The 18,956-nt window shown below is 39.5% G+C and overlaps 1 protein-coding gene across 4 annotated transcripts; it reads left to right on the top strand.

The window, feature by feature from the left end:
- The first annotated feature begins 170 nt into the window (after window positions 1-170).
- Window positions 171-17,169, top strand: LRRC34 (leucine rich repeat containing 34). 4 transcript variants are annotated; one of them, XM_081829299.1, is made up of 11 exons: window positions 174-736; window positions 4,013-4,133; window positions 4,813-4,931; window positions 5,032-5,096; window positions 6,367-6,450; window positions 8,813-8,941; window positions 10,840-10,935; window positions 14,227-14,381; window positions 14,744-14,899; window positions 15,457-15,583; window positions 16,837-17,169. In XM_081829299.1, exons 1-11 carry the CDS (start codon window positions 634-636, stop codon window positions 17,038-17,040), a joined length of 1,359 nt encoding a protein of 452 aa, XP_081685425.1. In that variant the 5' UTR covers window positions 174-633; the 3' UTR covers window positions 17,041-17,169. The 4 variants fall into 4 exon arrangements, with proteins under 4 accessions (XP_081685433.1, XP_081685437.1, XP_081685425.1 ...); XM_081829307.1 differs by lacking the exon at window positions 6,367-6,450 and having other exon boundaries at window positions 171-736; XM_081829311.1 differs by lacking the exon at window positions 14,744-14,899 and having other exon boundaries at window positions 171-736.
- The last annotated feature ends 1,787 nt before the right edge of the window (window positions 17,170-18,956 follow it).

Here is an 18,956-nt window from a genome sequence, read left to right as displayed (position 1 = left end):
CCCACTCATCTGGGCGGCCCCAAGTTTAGTTTCCTGGGAGACTGCGCTTCTCCAGCACCCACCAAGCAGTTCCGCCCTGGGGTGGATTCACTGGGACCACTCAGGAAATTACGTCCTACAGAAAGCCCTCCCTGATACCCCCGCCCCTCCACAAGACGATCTACATACCCCTTTAAGCTCCCTTAGCTCCGTGCCTTATCGGTGCTGGTGCTACTATCTGCTTCTGCACTTGGCCCCACAGGTATGTACACACTTTGGGGAGGAGACTGTGTCATAATCGTCTTTGTAGCCCCGGCCCCTGACCCATCAGCCGTGCCCCCTAAACCTCAAGAACTTCCCTCTGCAGAGGAGCCGGAGCACCCTCCCTCTGTGTTTTTCACCCAGGTCTGGGTGATCCGGAGCCAGAGGGGGTGGCCAAGGAACTTCCATAGCATTGGCAATCACCGCCTGCCCAGTCAGGCTTCAGAGCCCAAGTGGGTAATGGCAGGGAATGCGCGGCTGGCTGGAGGTGGCGCTCAGGGTCTGGCGTCATCCGAGCCCAGAAGCGGCAGGCGGGTGGCCTGGGACTGGGCAGGCGCATGCGCACCGTCGTCATGACAACGCCTGCGCGGCGGCCTCGGAGTGAAAAGCGGCATGTGGGGCAGCGGGAAGGAGGCCGCCTGCGCGGGACCCGGGTCCTCCCTTCCCGCTCCCACTACGACCCCTAATCCGTCCTGGGCCCTGGCCGACGGTAGTGGTAAGAACTAGGGTGTCCTTTGGCGCCTGCCTGGCCCACCGGAAGCGCACGAGGGACTTCGGCCCCAGCTGCAGGGTTGCTCGCGCCAGCCCATTCCTCTGAGCAGGCGGCCGGCTCGAGGCGGTGTGGCAGGAGGGTGCCCCTGGGAACCCCAGCTTTGGCCAGAACTCTGGGGCCCCCCAAATGTGGGCGGGAAGGGAGCCCCAAGTCCCCCTGGTGGGTCTGCCCTTCACATGAGCCCTTGTCCTGGAGGAAGGTGTGTCTGTTGCTTTGCTCTTACGGTCTCCGGGAAGGGTGTCTAGGTGCTCTTCTAGGGCTCTTTTTTGTGGAAGCTCCAGAAAGCAGGGCCTAGGTGGGCAAGAGGGTCTTGAGACAGCTCTGACTTTGCCTCTCTATGCAGCCTCCGTTTTAAGTATTTCTGCAGATGTGAATTATCTCTAGCAAGTTAAGCGTAGCCTGCACGCCTCTCCTCCTGCCACCGATTCCATTTTGGATGCTTGTGTTAAAGTGTGTGCTTGTAGATGGGGAACTGTGCTAGAAGCCTTACGTATTCCTCACTGCATCCTTGAGATGGGCACCGTGCTCTGCTTTTAGCATAAGAGGAAATTTAAGACGGGAGAATTAAGGTAACTTGTACAAAGGCACACAGGTGATCCTGGGTAGGTAGCCCAGTCTGACTCACTCCCAACCCTTGGATTTCCTGCTACTTGGCTGTTCCTGTATAGAAAGGATAGGGGACCACCTCCGAAATGAGCCCTTTCTTTAGAAATTCTAACACGTGCTGCCAGGTGAAAAATATTTGGAATACAAGACTTTGGCATGGATGAAAAATGACATTTGAGTTAGAGTCTTGATATTTTCTTGTGTAACTGGCTAGTCCTAGTTTAAGCTTTACAGTTTGAAGACGGATTTATTATTTTCCCCTAATATGAATACAGGAAATAAATTATTGGTGCCATAAAATCCTGACACACAACACTTAGGTGAATTTTAAATGAAAGAGAGCATAGCAGAAAAATATAGCAGAAACTTTTAAATACTTTAAATCCATGGTCAGGTAATAAGAATTTTCTTTTCTTTTTTTTTTTTTTTTTTAAAGATTTTATTTATTTATTTGAGAGAGGGAGAGCACAAGCTGGGGAGAGAGGCAGAGGGAGAGGCAGACTCCCCACTGAGCAAGGAACCCGATGGGAGACTCAATCCCAGGACCCCAGGATCATGACCTGAGCTGAAGACAGATGCTTAACCAGCTGAGCCACCCAGGCACCCCAAGAATTTTCTTGTATTTTTCTTTAGCTATATTTAAGTTGTAGTCTAAGATTCCTTTCTTCAGAGAAACATGAGTTCTGACACATTTCTTCTGCATGTGTTGGGTTGGTGCGGCCAGCTGAGGGCAGGCACTGAACCTCAGAGATTCTCAGGCCAGTCTTTTTAATAGCAAGGAAGGTAGTATGCAAGAAGGGAGGAAAGAAGCCCAGTGGGAGCCCAGCTCCAACAAGTAAATTTGTTAAAGATCTATTTACTGTGTTTCCTGTGGAGAATGCTAAAGTAGCATTGTGTAGTTTGAATTCCATGTGAACCATGGTCACATGTCTGGGAAATGGAATATTTTTTTTCTCCCTTCTCTCCAGGCTCAACAATTTGAAGAGTCTTTGTGCACCTGAGTGTTGTAAATGTCCTGAGAAGTATTATAGAGGTCTGCTTAGGTTTAATTCAGCACTTCCCAAACTTACTTGACAATAAAATCTATTCTATTTAGAACATCTTTGATCATCTCCTGGAAGATTAGTATTCTGAGGAACACAGTTTGGGAAATATTGTGCTAAAATATTATATAAATTCATGGAAACTTCCTAAAATAAGTGAAGGGTTTCTTATGTACATCCACCCATAAGACAGGAAATTCTGTTGACATTAAAATTTTTCCCAGACTGACATGGGAAAGCTCACAATGTTAACTGGAATATTTCAGTACAGTCCTATATCTTTTCAATTTTTTTTTAAAAAACGGCTAATATGTACGTAGATGAGAAAAACAATGAGGAGGAAATACCCACAGACCTTAATTGTAATAGTTCTTTAGCAGTGGGATTGCTGATAAATATTTATTTCTTTTTGATATTGAAATTTCCAAGTTGTCTGGAATAAGTGGGCTAATTTTTTTAAAAGTTTATTTAAAAACAACTATTAAAAGTTTACTGCTTTCATTTTTAATGTAATGTTCCTCATTTTAAATCTTGTTCTGCAAGTTTGTTTAGCAAACTCTTGAGTTCATACAGTGCAGAAATCTCAGCAAAGAACATCTCTTCAGATGCAGAGACAGAGAGGCTGGCTCCTGAAGATACCAGGCTGGTTGAATAGCGAAATCTCTGAGCCAATTTTTTTTTTTTTTAAGAGACCTATACAAAAGATAGGACAGAAAACAAAAGATAGTGGTATGTGCTTCTAAGATGAGGGACATCATTTCCACCCCCAGAAGGCTTGGGTCTTGCAAAAGATCCTTTTAAGTTAGTATCAAAGACAGTAAGACCATTAAGGAAAGATGCAGGCATAACAGAGGAAGGAGATTTCAACTCCTGCTTTGTTTCTGTCTTCTTTATTAAGGACTGAACTGAGAAAAATCCACCTTTAGAAAGGAAATGGAAGGCCGGGGTAGGTGAAGAGCTTCTCTGAGTCAGGCCTCAAGTCCGTGTTAGGAGGAACCGACAGAGCTATAGCCAAAGATGCCATCAACTTGCATGTGTAGAGGGTATCCAAGGAGCCTCTGGGACTTGGGGATTTTTCAGATCCTTTTAGAGTTTAGGTTCTCTGATTAAAATTGCTTTTATTTGAAGTCATGATAAGAAAACGTGAGTCCCCCTAACCCGATGTGGCGGAGTGGAAAGAGGCTTTGGAGTCCATTTTCATCCTCCATCCTAATTTATTAGCTGTATGATTTGGGACAAAATATTTAATTTCTTTGAATATCCTTTTACTCTGCTACCTCTGTTAGTTCTCCGTTTATGTCACTTCCAAGTTAGTGTCTGCCTACCCTCAGTGGGTGCTTCTATGGCCCTGCTTCTCCAAACAGCATTCTTATTCCCCCCAGTTCTTCTATTTCCCTCTTCTTTCTCTATTCTTAATTCTGTTGCCTTTTCTTCCTCACCCCTGACTCTATGCATACACACATTCGTATCTTTGAAAGAAGTGTGTTTTGGGGGAGGGGAGGGGGGGGAACAGGAAAGGTCCTGGTATAATTTGTATGTGATGAAGAGTAATGCACTTATTTTTCAAAAGCTCCAGAAGTTATTGGCCATCTCCAGGAAAATTATTATAATCTCTGTATGGAAAAGTCCCAGAAAATTAATTCTTTTATATTGCATATACTCCAAGAACTGGATGAAGAAATTGAAAAGGGGTAAGGAAGACACTTACTTGACTACATAAGTAATATTCACTGACATCCATCTGTGTGAAAATCCTGGAATACCGAGTGATTTGTTTAAAGCCATTTGCCCGTGCTTTTTAAAACAGACCTACCTTTTGATTTAGGACAGTGGCTGGTGGGCACTGTTAGCTGGTCTTGGAGGTAGTGGAGTACGTGGGGAAGAGCACTAGACCAGCCATCTCCGAGTCTAGCCTTCACATTTGTCCTAAACTCCTGTGAGCTGGATTGATTTATGAAAAACCTTGAAGTCTTTGATATCATTTATCTATCAGGTGGAGATACTTTTTTTTTTAAGATTCCATTTATTTATTTGTCAGAGAGAGAGAGAGCACACAAGCAGGGGAAGCAGCAGGCTCCCCACTGGCTGAGCAAGGAGCCGGATGTGGGACCCGATCCCAGCAGAAGGCAGATGCTCAACCAACTGAGCCACCCAGGCATCCTGATACATTGGGGGTTTTTTTTGTGAAAGAAAAATTATATAGTATAAAAGTGTTTACAAAATCTATAGAATATTCAGTCATCTTAAGTTACTTAGTGTGAATCTGTATTGTGATACATACTTGGTTTCAGTAAATGCTATTCATGATGTTACTATTTATATAGGAGGAAAAAATACTTCTTTAGTGGGTTTCTTTTTTTATTTTAATAGATCAGAAGGAATCACATTAAACATTGCTGGTAAGAGTTGCTTAATGCCAGAAGAAAGAGTAACAGGTGAAGATTTTTGGATTCTTTTCAGAATTTTAAAGAAGAATCCATATATTAATGGTATATGTCTCCTTAACAATCATTACCTCTTGCTTTCATTTTGCTGATTTTAATTATTCAGTATAAGGAACATCAGCCTGTATTCATCTGTGTTCTTCAGGTTTGGATGTTAGATATAACTTCATAAGTGATGTTGGTGCATACTATGCTGCAAGACTGCTTCAGGTATTTTACAACAAAATGTTCTTAGTTCTTTTTGTTTTCTTCCAGGAGTCAGTTAAGAACCAGTCCTTTTTCTTTGGAATGTACAGGGTTTGAGCACCCCAAGCCTGCTAAGTTAACCCTTTATTGCAGCCTTCACTTTGGAGATGCCCATGCTGCATTGCGGTTCATTTTATTTAAGACAGACAGTGGGGTCAAAAAAACAAAAACAAAAACAAAGACAGTGTGGTCCACCAATCAGAGTAGGTGTACTTTAAGAAAAGGCTTTATTTCAGCGTCAGAAGATTGGCAAATATGGGTATATGTCTGTATTTTCACTTAAAATGTTTAAAGCACCATATATCATTTTTTGATACCTCTCTTAAATTGGTTTTTTAAGTTCCTAACTACTTGTCCCAATCTCAGTTGCTAAATGTGCTTCCAATGAGCTTAAAAATGATCCTAAAATTCTCATATCCATGCGATGGCACACAGCACAAGAACAGAGTAAAGATTAAAAAATACGAACTAATTCTCAGCAACTACAAAAATGCTGCAAAAATAATCAAAATGTTCTTGAGTTTTCTTAGTTCTCTTTGTGGTGAAACCACCTACTCTAGTGGCGCACACACACAAAATGCTAGTTTTGTAAAATGTCCAGGGTCCTGACCTTGCACTATATTTATAACACTTGAAATAAGCGGAACACCCACTTGTGTATTTGTTACTGGTAGGTTGCTGGTACCTAGAGCTCCTGAGTCCTCTTTTGCAAACTTGTACACTATGGTTAAATCAAGGACATTCATACTTTGAATGATTGATCAAAATAGAATATAGTCTTTTTCTTTCATTTATATTGTAATTATGTTTAAATGAGCATGGTGACCCCCCCCCCCCCCCCGCACACCTTAATGGTAGCTTCTTTTGCTGGACTTTCAGATTTTCTGTTACAAAGATTTTCTTTGGAGGTAAATACTTTTACTTAAATAAAGCAGCTCCTGGGCGCCTGGGTGGCTCAGTTGGTTAAGCGACTGCCTTCGGCTCAGGTCATGATCCTGGAGTCCCGGGATCGAGTCCCGCATCGGGCTCCCTGCTCGGTGGGGAGTCTGCTTCTCCCTCTCCCACTCCCCGTTTGTGTTCCCTCTCTCGCTGTGTCTTTCTCTGTCAAATAAATAAATAAATATCTTTAAAAAATAAATAAATAAATAAAATTAAAAAAAATAAAGCAGCTCCTATATTATTTTTTTTCCTAATAATTATATACGTAATCGCTTCTTTCCTCTCCTTATTATAGAAACAACATAACCTCATTTACTTAAACCTTATGTTTAATGATATTGGGCCCGAAGGTGGAGAACTGATTGCTAAAGCACTACATGTAAGCATTTATATACCTCAAACTAACATTTTCTTTGGGAATTTTAACTTCTGATGGCTTGTAATTAACAGAATGAAATGTAATTGTGATCTCGTTGTGCAAATGTGTACTTTTATTACACTTCAATTTATTAAAATGTAACATGAGCACTTTTGAACTCCCTTAAAAAAAGCTTTATTAAGATACATCCAGCACATCTAGGTACATCGTCTCTACATCCAGCACTTGTTACTGTCCTCTTGATTTTAGCCATCCTAGTGGATATGCAGAGGTTTTTTGGTTTTGGTTTGCATTTCCATCATGAATAATGATGCTGAGCATCTTTTCATGTGCCATTCTTTGGAAAAAATGTTCAATGCCCATGTCTAGTTGTCTTTTTAAATTCTAAGAGTTCTTTATATGTTCTGGATATAAGTCCCTTATATATGATTTGCAAATGTTTTCTCTCATTCTGTAGGTTGCCTTTTCACTTCCTTAATGGTGTCTTTTGAAGCACAAAATTAATTTTGATAAAGCTCAACTTATTTTTTCTTTTGTTTGTGCTTTTGGTGTTATATCTAAGGCCTTGCCTAACTCAAAGTTATGAAGATTTACACTTGCATATTCTTCTAACAGTTTTTGTTTTAGCTCCTTTTAGTTCTTCGATCTGTTTTAAATTAACTTTTGTATATTATGTGAGGTAGGAGTCTAACTTCATTCTTTTGCATGTGGATATCCAGTTATCCCAACACTATTTAAGACTATTCCTCCCCCATTAATTTTCTTGATGCCCTTGTCAAAAATCTATTACAAATGGTTTATTTCTCTACTCCTCATTCTACTCTATTAACCTGTATGTCTATCCTTATGTCAGTCCCACACTATCTTGATTACTGTAGTTTGTAGTCAGTTTTGAAGTCAAGAAGTGAATCCTTTTTGTTCTTGTTTCAAGACGTGGTGACTCTTCAGGGTCCCTTGCATTTCCAAATGAATTTTAAGATCAGTTTATCAATTTCTGCAAGAAAAACAAGGATTTTGAGAGGAATTGCTTTAAATCTTAATTTGGGGAGTACTGCCATCCTAACAGTATTGTCTTCTGATCCATGAACGTGGGATGTGTTTCCATTATTTATATCTTTCATTTCCTTCAACAGTGCTTTGTTTTTAATGTGCAAGTCTTGCTTTTGCTAAATTTATTCCTAATGCTTTATTCTTTTTGATGCTATTGTAAATGGGATAGTCTTAATTTCAATCTTGGATTGTTCATTGCTAGTGTGTAGAAATACAATTGATTTTTATATAGTGATGTGTCCTGTGGTCTTGCTGAACTCACTAGTTCTAACAGCTTTTTTTGGGTGGATTCCTTAGGATTTTCCATATATAAGATCATGTTATATGCAGACAGAGATAGTTTTCTTTTCCAATGTGGATGCATTTTTTTGTTACTTTTCCTTGCCTAATTGCCTCATCTAGAACCTCCAGTACACTTGAAGTATTAACAGTAGACATCCTGGGGCACCTGGGTGGCTCAGTGTGTTAAACATCTGCCTTCAGCTCAGGTCATGATCCCAGGTTCCTGAGATCGAGCCCCACATCAGGTTTCCTGCTCAGTGGGGAGCCTGCTTCTCCCTCACCCTCTGCTGCTCCCCCTACTTGTTCTCTCTGTAAAATAAATAAAATCTTTAAAAAAACAAACAGTAGACATCCTTGCCTTCTTCCTGCTCTTAAGGGGTTTCAATTAATAACTATTTGCAGTTATATATCCTCTAATATTCATTAGGACACTGAAACGTCTGATTTTTCTTTGTGAAAGAATTATTAAGAGTGGAATGAGAGGAGTTAAAATTTTGCAAGTGTCTGAGGAATTATATTCCTTTAAAAGTGATACAGGGAGAATATGGAGTGATTGCTTAATGGGTGCAGGGTCTCCTTTGTGGGGAGTGGGGGGGGGGTGAAGTATTTTGAAACTAGTTAGGTGATGACCATATAACATTGTGAATTTATTAAAAACCAGTGAATTGTACACTTTAAAATAGTTAACTTTGGGTTATATGAATTTCACCTCAATAAAAAGAAGTGGTATAATTTTCTTAGAAAACAAATTTATAGATTTCCCAATTAAAGGAAAATTTATTAAAAATCTGCTTCATTTACTGGGCATTGTTTGGACATGTTTCCTGGGCATTCTTCCCAGTAAAAAACTAGATTTCTTATCTCTTATTGGGAAACTGAATGTTACCTTTAAGGAGTATATCTTATTCTATCTCCATGAAACCATGAAAAATTGAGGAGTCTGCAAATAGTAAGTCTCCTAACTCATGTACACCAAAGAGAATTCTATGGAATAAAAATTTAATGAAGTTTTGATTCTTTTCCTTTTCAGAAGAATGCAACTCTGAAATACCTAAGAATGACTGGAAACAAGATTGAAAATAAAGGCGGAATGTTTTTTGCTGCAATGCTACAAATTAATTCATCTTTAGAAAAATTAGATCTGGGTGACTGTGATCTGGTGAGTAAAATGGTTGAGAAAAATCACCCAGGTACTACATCATTCTCCTTGGAAACCAGGATAGGGAATTGTTAAAGAGACCAGCTAAATGACAGTCTTATGAATTATTAAGCTTGCCCCTAATATCTAATATCAGAGAAAAAGGTTTTTTTGTTTGTTTGTTTTTACTATTAGGCATAATAGTGCTATTAATCAGATTGTATTAAATAATACTGTAGAGGAATAACTAGAATAAAATTCTTCCTAAACTTCTATCTATAACCCTTTTTTTTTTTTTTAAAGATTTTATTTATTTTATTTGAGAGAGAGAATGAGAGACAGAGAGCATGAGAGGGAGGAGGGTCAGAGGGAGAAGCAGACTCCCTGCCAAGCAGGGAGCCCGATGCGGGACTCGATCCAGGGACTCCAGGATCATGACCCGAGCCGAAGGCAGTCGCTTAACCAACTGAGCCACCCAGGCGCCCTATCTATAACCCTTCTTAACCTATGTGGGACTTCTTGAGAAATTGTTTAATTAAAAAAAAAATGCTATTTCATTAGAAAGCCTATATTCTAGTTGGGAAAACATCAATAAAGAGAAAGGTGCTACAAAGATGGCCAAGTACTCTGGTAGGAGGTAATCTGCACGATAGGACAGTTGCCTAATATCTGAGGTGGTAATACTTGAGTCATGAAGGGTGAGAAAAAAACTGCCTTGGAGAGGGTCCATGGCAGAACATTCCAGGCAGGGGTCCAGCACACATAGACTCTAAAAGATATTGTTACCCCAAGTGTGATACGGGTAGCATTGCTATTATAGATTGAGGTAATTTTACTACTCATGTATTTATTTTTACAAATGCTCTATTTTGAGGAATTACAGTTTTCCATTTATGGTAGTGATAGAGCTTTAAAATAAAGTGGAAAAAGTGAGTTGATTTAATAGAGCACTATTAAGTAAATACTAAAACGGAGATTCCAATATGGCAAAAATCGTGAGTGGCACATGAATAATGAAATGTTGAGTCTGGCAGGTTTTAAGAACTGAAAAGCTAGAGTGTAGACAGAAGGAGTTAAGAGTATCTCAAGTGAAGGTGAGAGGTGTGCAGAGGCCAGATCCAGCAACGTTGTATGGGTTGTGGGTCACAGGCCAGGGGAAGAGGGGATTGTGTTATACGTATCATGGTAAGGCTTTGAGGGGTGACATGATTTGTCCTTTAAAAAGACCACTCTGGTTTCTATGGAGAATTAGAGGGTGGCGAGAGGAAGCTCACTGACCACTTAGGAAGTTACTATAGTCCAGGCGGGCAGTAAGGACTGGGGGTGGGGTGGTGGCACACAGATGTGTTAATTTGAGACCTCTTTTGGAGACAGAATCTCTAAGACTTATTAATTGGATGGGAGGGTGAGTAGACTGGCGGAGAGGAGGCCCAGATTTTCTGGCGTAACAGATAGGGGTGTGTGGTGGTGTCCATCACAGAAATTGGAGAATTAGGCCCTTCCAATAAGGTAAAGAGGGAATCCTGTGGAAGCTGTGAAAAATGTGATTAGTAAACCTTTCCCACTGCACAGACACTGGAAGTGAGTATGCATATAAAAGAATGCTTGCATAAGGTCTGTTCTAAGTAGTGTAGAACCCTAGCTGGGATCCGCATCTGTGTCTGGGTATCTGAGGTCTGAAACACACAGAACCTTGAGGGCTTAGAAGCAAACCTGGAGGTGAACGTCCTAGGAAATGGATACCGATTTTAGGGCAGGGAGAAAAGAACATAGTAACAATTCACTTCTGAATCTGACCAAACTATAATTCAGGGTTTACAATTTAAAATACAATTTATTTCTCGGAATCCAGATTACTAATTTTGAAATAGGGAGGTTATATACTTTGTCAGTTTCTTTAATGAATTTACTGTTTCTAGGGAATGCAAAGTGTGATAGCATTGGCTACAGTCCTAACTCAAAACCAAACAATTAAGGGAATAAACCTAAACCGACCTATACTGTATGGTGAACAGGTATGTATTCAAAGTGATGACAGCTAATATTACTACATGTGAATAAAATGAAGGTACTCTTTACTGAAGTTTATGTCAAGGTTCATATTTTTAGAATTTACTGCATTTACAAAGAAAAACTTATTTGAAGAAAAATTGAGTTAAATTACGATTTTAGATGTTGTTTATTTAAGCAGTAAACATGTCTTTTTTCTTCCTTTCTTTCTTGTAAACTCAGATTACAGTGAGTAAACCTGTAAAGAGGCAGAGTAGTTAAGGCGAGAACAGTGATTAAAAGTTTTAAAGGTTGGATAAGAGCTCAGTGTAAATTGTTTTGTTGTTTGTTATATTGATATCACTAAACTGCTTTGAAATCAAGAGTAACAGTGGCCAAATATGTGTGAAGAGCAGCGTGGGAAGTCTGGACTTGATCCTATAGGTAAGCTGCATGCTGGAGACAAGATGATGAGTAAAAACATTGTAGCTGCTTTTAAGGCTTCTCCTTGCTCTTTAACATTCTTTTAGAAGTGGCAGAGCAGGTTTTCAGATTGAGCACATGAGATTTGAAGGCTAAAACAAAATTTTCTGGATTAGACCTTAAGGAAATAAATCTTTTTTTTTTTTTTTAAAGATTTTATTTATTTATTTGAGAGAGACAATGAGATAGAGAGAGCATGAGAGGGGGGAGGGTCAGAGGGAGAAGCAGACTCCCTGCCGAGCAGGGAACCCGATGCGGGACTCGATCCCAGGACTCCAGGATCATGACCTGAGTCGAAGGCAGCCGCTTAACCAACTGAGCCACCCAGGCGCCCTAAAATTCTTTTTTTTTTTTTTAAAGATTTTTTATTTATTTGAGAGAGAGAGTGAGAGAGAGAAAGAGCACAAGAGGGGGGAGCGGGAGAGGGAGAAGCAGACTCCCCGCTGAGCAGGGAGCCCGATGCGGGACTCCAGGATCATGACCTGAGCCGAAGGCAGTCCCTTAACCAACTGAGCCACCCAGGCGCCCCGGAAATAAATCTGTTAAACTATATGGAAATCACACTAGAAGCACGATTTTTTTTTTTTTAAGATTTATTTGACAGAGAGAAACACAGCAAGAGAGGGAACACAAGTAGGGGGAGTGAGAGAGGGAGAAGCCGGCTTCCCTGATGTGGGTCTTGATCCCAGGACCGACCTGAGCTGAAGGCAGACGCTTAACGACTGAGCCACCCAGGCACCCCAACGATTCCTCTTTTAAGTGTGTCAAGTGGTGTCATTATTCCCAAATCAGAGAATAGTTAAGAAAAGCCCAAGGTCTTTCTCAGGTCCAGGCCCTTGCTGTTAGCCTGGTGCTTCTAGCAGTCAGCTAAACTCCAGCCTGCTTTCTATTCCTCTCCAAGGCAGCCACTACCCTTTGTCCCTGTGAGTACTAGTCTCTTCAAGTGGCTGTGGAGTAGAGGCCTCCTGTGCTTCTTCCTACTTTGCTGTTCCCAAACATAAGCCCTGCAAACCTCTCTTCCATTTCACTATCTGGGGAGCCTGGAAAGATATGGATGCCAGGTGCCATCCTAGGCAAATTGTCAAAGTTGGTAAATGGATCTAAAAACACTACTATTTCTGATTTTAGTTCCCTTCCTTAATAAGGGTGGTCCCTGAACCAGACTTCTTGAGCTAAAAAAAAAAAAAAAAAAAATGCAATCAAAGCATAAAACACAAATATGTATCCTGTCCTCTGTTCCAGGCACCATGCAGAGCAATACTGGACCCCCTAAGTGGGTCAGTTTGCATTTGTTAAGATCCCAAACTAAAGCTTCCCTTTGGGTCTCTTTCAATGCCAGCAATAATTTAAACAAATCAGACATAGGATTATAGACTACTGAACAATAAAAAATGCTTTATAGTGTTCTACAGAACAGTTATTTTATGCCAGGTACTTTTTTGTTACTTGTGAGGGAAGTATAATTTTACCTATCTTACAGAAAAGAAAACTGAGACTTAGCTAGATGAAATAATTTGCCCAAAGTCAGACAGCTAGTATAAAGCTAGTATTTGGACAATTTTATTATAAAGCTCATATACTTTTATTATAAAACTCATGTACTATCTGCTACTGCTATGTGGTTTCATTTACCTTTTGTAGTTTTTCTCAGAGTTACTATGTAGAAGTACATAATTTGAGCATACGTAGTTATCCATGTTCGTGATCAGCATTTCCAGTGACTATAAAACTTTAAAAAGAGCAATCTTGGGGAACCTGGGTGGCTTGGTCAGTTAAGCATCATACTCTTGATCTCAGCTCAGGTCTTGATCTCAGTTCAAGCCCTGCATTGGACTCCATGCTAGGCATGGAGCTTACTTTAAAAAGAAAAAAAATGCAGCAATCAAGTAAGAGGACTTTTCCTTACCATAAAATACTGACCCATTCATTTTAAGACCTGGTTTGACTTTGTTAAAAACTTAAAGTGCTTAGTATTCAAATCCTCATTGAAGTTATATACTTTTTGCCTGGAAGCAGCTAGAATTTGGAATTAAAAATAAGTCTTCCAGTGACTAGAACAGTAAAACATATTTAGAAATTTGGGATGATTATAAAACGGAAGAATTGGATATCACAGGACTAATGAGTATATTTTTAAAATAGAATCAACATTGAGAAATGTCTTTGTATTTTATCTATAAAGAGTAGAGATCAAGAGAAAAGTTCAGGAACATATGGAGGGTGTAAGAAACATTTAGAGATTCTTGAGAGGACAGCAATAAGCGAGCTTAATATGCACAATACATCATGGGGCCAAGTTTTTTTTTTTTTTTTCCCCTCCCCTTCTGGAGTGTTGTTTAGAATTGATTTTTTAAAACCAGCCTCTTTTACATCACTTAGTCACTGTACTTTCCAAGGGCCTGCTGCCGGTTTTTAAAACGATGAACTATCATTTGTGGCAAAAGTGATTTTTCTTAAAAGCCAAGCCAAAACAAATACAAATTATAGGCTAATAGTCTTAACTGGTATCTTTTTAAAAAGCTAATTTAGGGCGCCTGGGTGGCTCAGTTGGTTAAGCGACTGCCTTCGGCTCAGGTCATGATCCTGGAGTCCCGGGATCGAGTGCCGCATCGGGCTCCCTGCTCGGCAGGGAGTCTGCTTCTCCCTCTGACCCTCCCCCCTCTCATGCTATCTCTATGTCATTCTCTCTCTCTCAAATAAATAAATAAAATCTTTAAAAAAATAAAAAAAATAAAAAAAAATAAAAAGCTAATTTAAGTAACTTAGCATATATTTGGAATAAACATGTACAGCTTCAAAACTGTATTTTAGAAAAAGATTTTACCTATTTTTAGGAAGAGTCCACAGTTCATCTAGGCCACATGTTGAAAGAAAATCACTGCCTTGTTGAACTACACATGTGTAAGCATAATATAAAGAACTGTGGTATTAAACAGTTATGTGATGCGCTGTATCTGAATAGAAGCCTACGCTACCTTGATGTCAGCTGGTAAGTGATAATACATTAATCCAGAAGTCCTGGGAATAATCTATGTAAATATTCACAGTACACAGGATACACTGTTAGATCAGAAAATGCAACCATTGTTGTCAACTTTTTGTCCTAAGCCTTAGTATTTAGTTTATATGCTATTTTATCTCCTAACAATGTGAATGAGCAGTTTAATCATGAGTAAACCAGAACGGAAACATTTTATGGCAAATTTGCATTAACTTTTTTGGAAACTGAGTGATTAAAATCTTTACTAAACTAGAAAGTAATGTTCTATACAACTGTTTTGAAGCATGTTAATCTCTGTGAATAAAATACTTCGTATTTTCAAATGTAACCATGTATTTTTCCCTTCCCAGCAATAAAATAACTCGTGATGGAATGGTGTGTTTGGCTGATGTACTGAAAAGCAATACTACCCTGGAAGTATTAGATCTTTCTTTTAACAGAATAGAAAATGCAGGAACAAAGTATCTCAGTGAAACTCTTGCTTCACACAACAGGAGTCTTAGAGCGTTAGTATGGTTTTATATTTAATCAAAATAAGAGAAAAACTTTTAAAATACTAACCGCAAGCCCCTTAAAACTCAAGATTCATGATGAAATATGAGAAATTTCTAAACTGACATTTCAATTTCTTTTTCAAAAGTAATGTCTATTAAAAATTAGACTGATTCTAGTTATGATTGCTTAAGATTGAGAAAATTCTTACTGCCTACAGTATTTATCCTGAATTCTATAGAAAAATCATAATATGATCAAGACAAAAAATAAAGTATTATTGGATGATTTTATCCTGAAGGGTGTATTTGTAATCCACCCCAAACATTTACTGAATGAGCTAAAACAGGCTGTTGGTTTCTAAAATGTAGTTAACTATACTGGATACATGAAGCATCCACTTAGAAAATGAAGTTTCTTGGATTTTAGTTAGCATTATTCTTAAGTATTTTTAATATAATTCCTAAGATTTTACACAATAAAATGTAATAAATGTTTTTGGCTAACTTACGCATCATCTTTGTGGAAGTATGTATTGGTTTTCAGGGTTATTACTTCTTGTTTCTCATAGGTTGTCAGTAGTCAGCAACAACATAGAGGGAGAAGGACTTGTTGCACTTTCAGAGTCAATGAAAACAAACCCCACATTATCGAATGTCTACATTTGGGGAAACAAATTTGATGAGGCTACATGTGTGGTGAGTTGTTTTTTTTTCTTCACTAAAGGCTTTTTCTGGGGTCTTCTCTATAGTATCAGGCATTTACAGGTGGCCTTGGAAATGATTCCAAAATGTAGTAAGACACTTCAGTTTTGATAAATTTTAACATAAATCCTAAAAATTAAGCACTAGAAAGTTTTGTGGTTGAAATAGAAGATATCAAATACTACATATTAATAGAGAGATCACTGAATTATACAGTCCCAATTCCTCCAAAGTTAAAACATTTTAAAAGTCACAACTGTTGATTTATTCTAAATTTGATGTAGCACAATCTCCAGTCTGCTGCCCAATAATTAAACCAAGACATGGAATTTGGAGACATACAGTGCTTTTATGTTGCTTATGTAAATAGAGCCCTTGATACGACTTTCAAAACAAAAAGCATTGTAACAAACAGTTTTTATTTGGAAAGAATGAAGATGCTTTTTTTGCAAAAAGACTATCCAAAATTCCACCTCTAAAAAGAGTAATAAAATATACTACTCAAACCCTTGATTTCAGAAAAAGATCATATTCTACACATTAGAATTAGTTTGGAATAATAAGCTAAAGTAGAAAGCAACTAAAATTTTAAATCTTTTATTGTCTAAATATCTGCCTTTCTCTATACTCACAACCTTATGGACCAACCATTTTAACATGTTTGTATGACACCCTTACAAAGATACCAATGACCCATAAGAGATATACAAAGAAAATTCTACAATGAAGACGGAATTAGGCTACCGCCAGGCCAGCATCTAATACTACAGAAATTGTCTAAGCCTCAGTCTATAAATTAGCTTCAGGGAGTTCATGAACTCCATACAGTTGTATGCCAAAATTTGGTTGCTTATTTTTCTGAGAAATGGGGCCCTGGCTACCATCAGATTTTCAAGGCATATACAACTCCCTCCTCCCTCATTTAAGAACCCCTGTAGGACTTGAAAATTTTGACCATGGGACCTTTGGCCCATAAAATCTGTAATACAGAGAACTGTTAATTCTGGGAGCCATAAAACAAAATACCTTAAAACTTAGAAATAATTTTTTCAAGATTATAATTTCATTATGTGATATTAGGTGAACAAAAATCATATGTAAAAAATACTAAAATTCAGTAATTTACTCAGAATATTTTAAACTAAAAATCAGCACAGCTAATCTGAATACTGAAATTAGCTTATTCATTTTTGTGGTAATTAAACAATTTTCTTAATGATAGGTTTTTCTTTTCTTAAAAATCATAGGCTTATTCAGACTTAATTCAAATGGACCGTCTAAAACCAGATAATACAGATGTGGAGCCATTTGTGGTGGATGGACATGTGTATCTTGCAGAAGTCTCCAATGGCCTTAAAAAGCATTATTACTGGAGACCAACTTATGGAGAAGCTTGCACGAACTCACCTAATGCAGGTTTTACTCTTGTACCAGTAGGTGGACATCTATGAAAAACAAGCTCTAAAATAATTTTCACATATTTGTTTTATGTTAATATTTTATTGCCTATTACATTTTTCTTAAATTAGAATGTTTTACCTTTTATACATTTGGAAATGACTATATTAAAATGACTTTGTATAACTATCCATTGTGGAAAAAACAATAGTATTTTTTAAAAGAAATTTTATAGGAGAGGGAAGATGGCAGAGTAGGAGAACCCTGAATTTACCTCCCCCACGGACACATGGAGGCAACAGCTACATGTACTGCAGCTCACTCTGAAAACCACCTGAAGGGTGGCAGAACAGATCTTCCACAGCTAGGTGTAGACACAAGGTCACATCAAAAAGGGTAGGAGGGACAGATGCATCAGGAATGAAACTCCCGGAGTGACTACTCAACAAAGGTGAGGGACATCACAGGCAAGGAGGAGCGACCCCACAATGGACACCCCTGGCCCTGGGGACTTGCACTGGGAAGACCCAGTCTCCATAATGTCTGGCTTTGAAAATCAGTGTGGCTTAACTCCAGGAGAGCTGGAGGGCTTAGGAAACCAAGTCCTCACCCTTTAAAAGCCAACACATTACATAACTTGGCCCGAGACAGACCATAGAAGGAACAGTTTGAAAAGTGCCTGGGGTATATGTGAGGGAGATTTATTGACTAGTTTTAGGATGTGTACAGGAGGGGCAGGAATCTACAGGAAAACAGGAGCTTTCTCCAGGCATGAAAGTGCTGGTAGGTGCCCTTTTTCTTGCTCTCTCCCAGCCTAGATAGCCAGGCACTTGGAGAAGCCAGTTCTGACATTCTCCCCCTACCTTGCTAGCCCTGTGTGTCCTGCCCTGTCCAACCTGCTCACTGTGGTAGGCACCCCTCCACAGCACCTCCTGCCCTGGGGAGGGGGGAGCTAACCCCACACACCAGTGCATGTGCAATTGCTGTAGCCATGCTCCTCAGCTGCCTATGGATGGAGCAAGCCCTACCCTCAGTGTCTGCAGCAGTCACAGAGGCTCATTCCAGACAGCTGGGCTAACGGCCAGCCCTGCCTACCAGCAAACCCATAGGTGCTGCAACCAGGTCTCACAGCCAGCCAAACAGGAAGCAAGCCCTGCTTACCAGTGAGCCCAGAGCAGGCAAAGCAGACCACTGGAGACAGGCTGAGCACGTAGAGACTACTAGGGCTTATTAGCCAGCTGTGCAGCGGACAAGCCCTGCCCACAATTGTCCCCTTAACACGACAGGATGATCACTGTAGCCAGTGGGGCAGAGGGCTAGCAACATCCACCAGCATGCCAGCATCTGTCATGGCTCAACCTCAACAGGTTCTGGTGACCAGGGAGGACTGTGTTGCAGGAAACCACAGGATGCCTTCCACACAAGGCCACTACTTTCAAGAGCAGGAGAAGCAGCTGACCTACCTAATTTATAGAAACACAAAATGAGGACACACAGGAGTATGTCCCAAATGAAAGAAGGAAAAACCACAGAAAAAGAGCTAAGCAAATGCCTGATAGAGTTCAAGGTAATGGTCAGAAAGATACTCACCAGACTTGAAAGAAGAGTGGATGAACTGAGAAAGAACTAGTCAGAGGTGAAGAATATAATAAAATAAAAAATGTTAGAGGAAATCAGTAGATTAGAGGATACAGAAGAACAGATCAGTGATCTGGAAGACAGGGTAATGGAAAACACCCAAGCTGAACAGCAAAAAAAATAAAAAATGAGAATAGGTTAAGGGGCCTCTGTGACATATCAAGTGTATAGGGATCCCAGAAGGAGATAAGAGAAGGGGGACAGAAAACTTATTTGAAGAAATAACAGCTGAAAACTTCCTTAACCTGGGGAAGGAAACTGACATCTAGGTGCAAGAAGCAAGGAGAGCCTTAAGATGAACCCAGGGAGGTCCACACCAAGACACATAATT

This window comes from Leptonychotes weddellii, chromosome 1 (genome assembly GCF_054177405.1).
Source record: "Leptonychotes weddellii isolate Sample4059 chromosome 1, ASM5417740v2, whole genome shotgun sequence".
NCBI classification, from domain to species: Eukaryota; Metazoa; Chordata; class Mammalia; order Carnivora; family Phocidae; genus Leptonychotes; species Leptonychotes weddellii.
Note: the sequence above shows the minus strand (reverse complement) of the source record. Positions and strands in the feature narration are given on the sequence as shown.

Excerpts from the sequence above, each read along its gene's own strand:
- LRRC34 (XM_081829299.1), top strand. The coding sequence starts at position 634 with ATGTGGGGCAGCGGGAAGGAGGCCGCCTGCGCGGGACCCGGGTCCTCC. Across the intron at positions 5,097-6,366 it reads ATGCTGCAAGACTGCTTCAG|AAACAACATAACCTCATTTA; the intron begins GTATTTTACAAC and ends TCCTTATTATAG. Across the intron at positions 14,900-15,456 it reads CACAACAGGAGTCTTAGAGC|GTTGTCAGTAGTCAGCAACA; the intron begins GTTAGTATGGTT and ends TGTTTCTCATAG.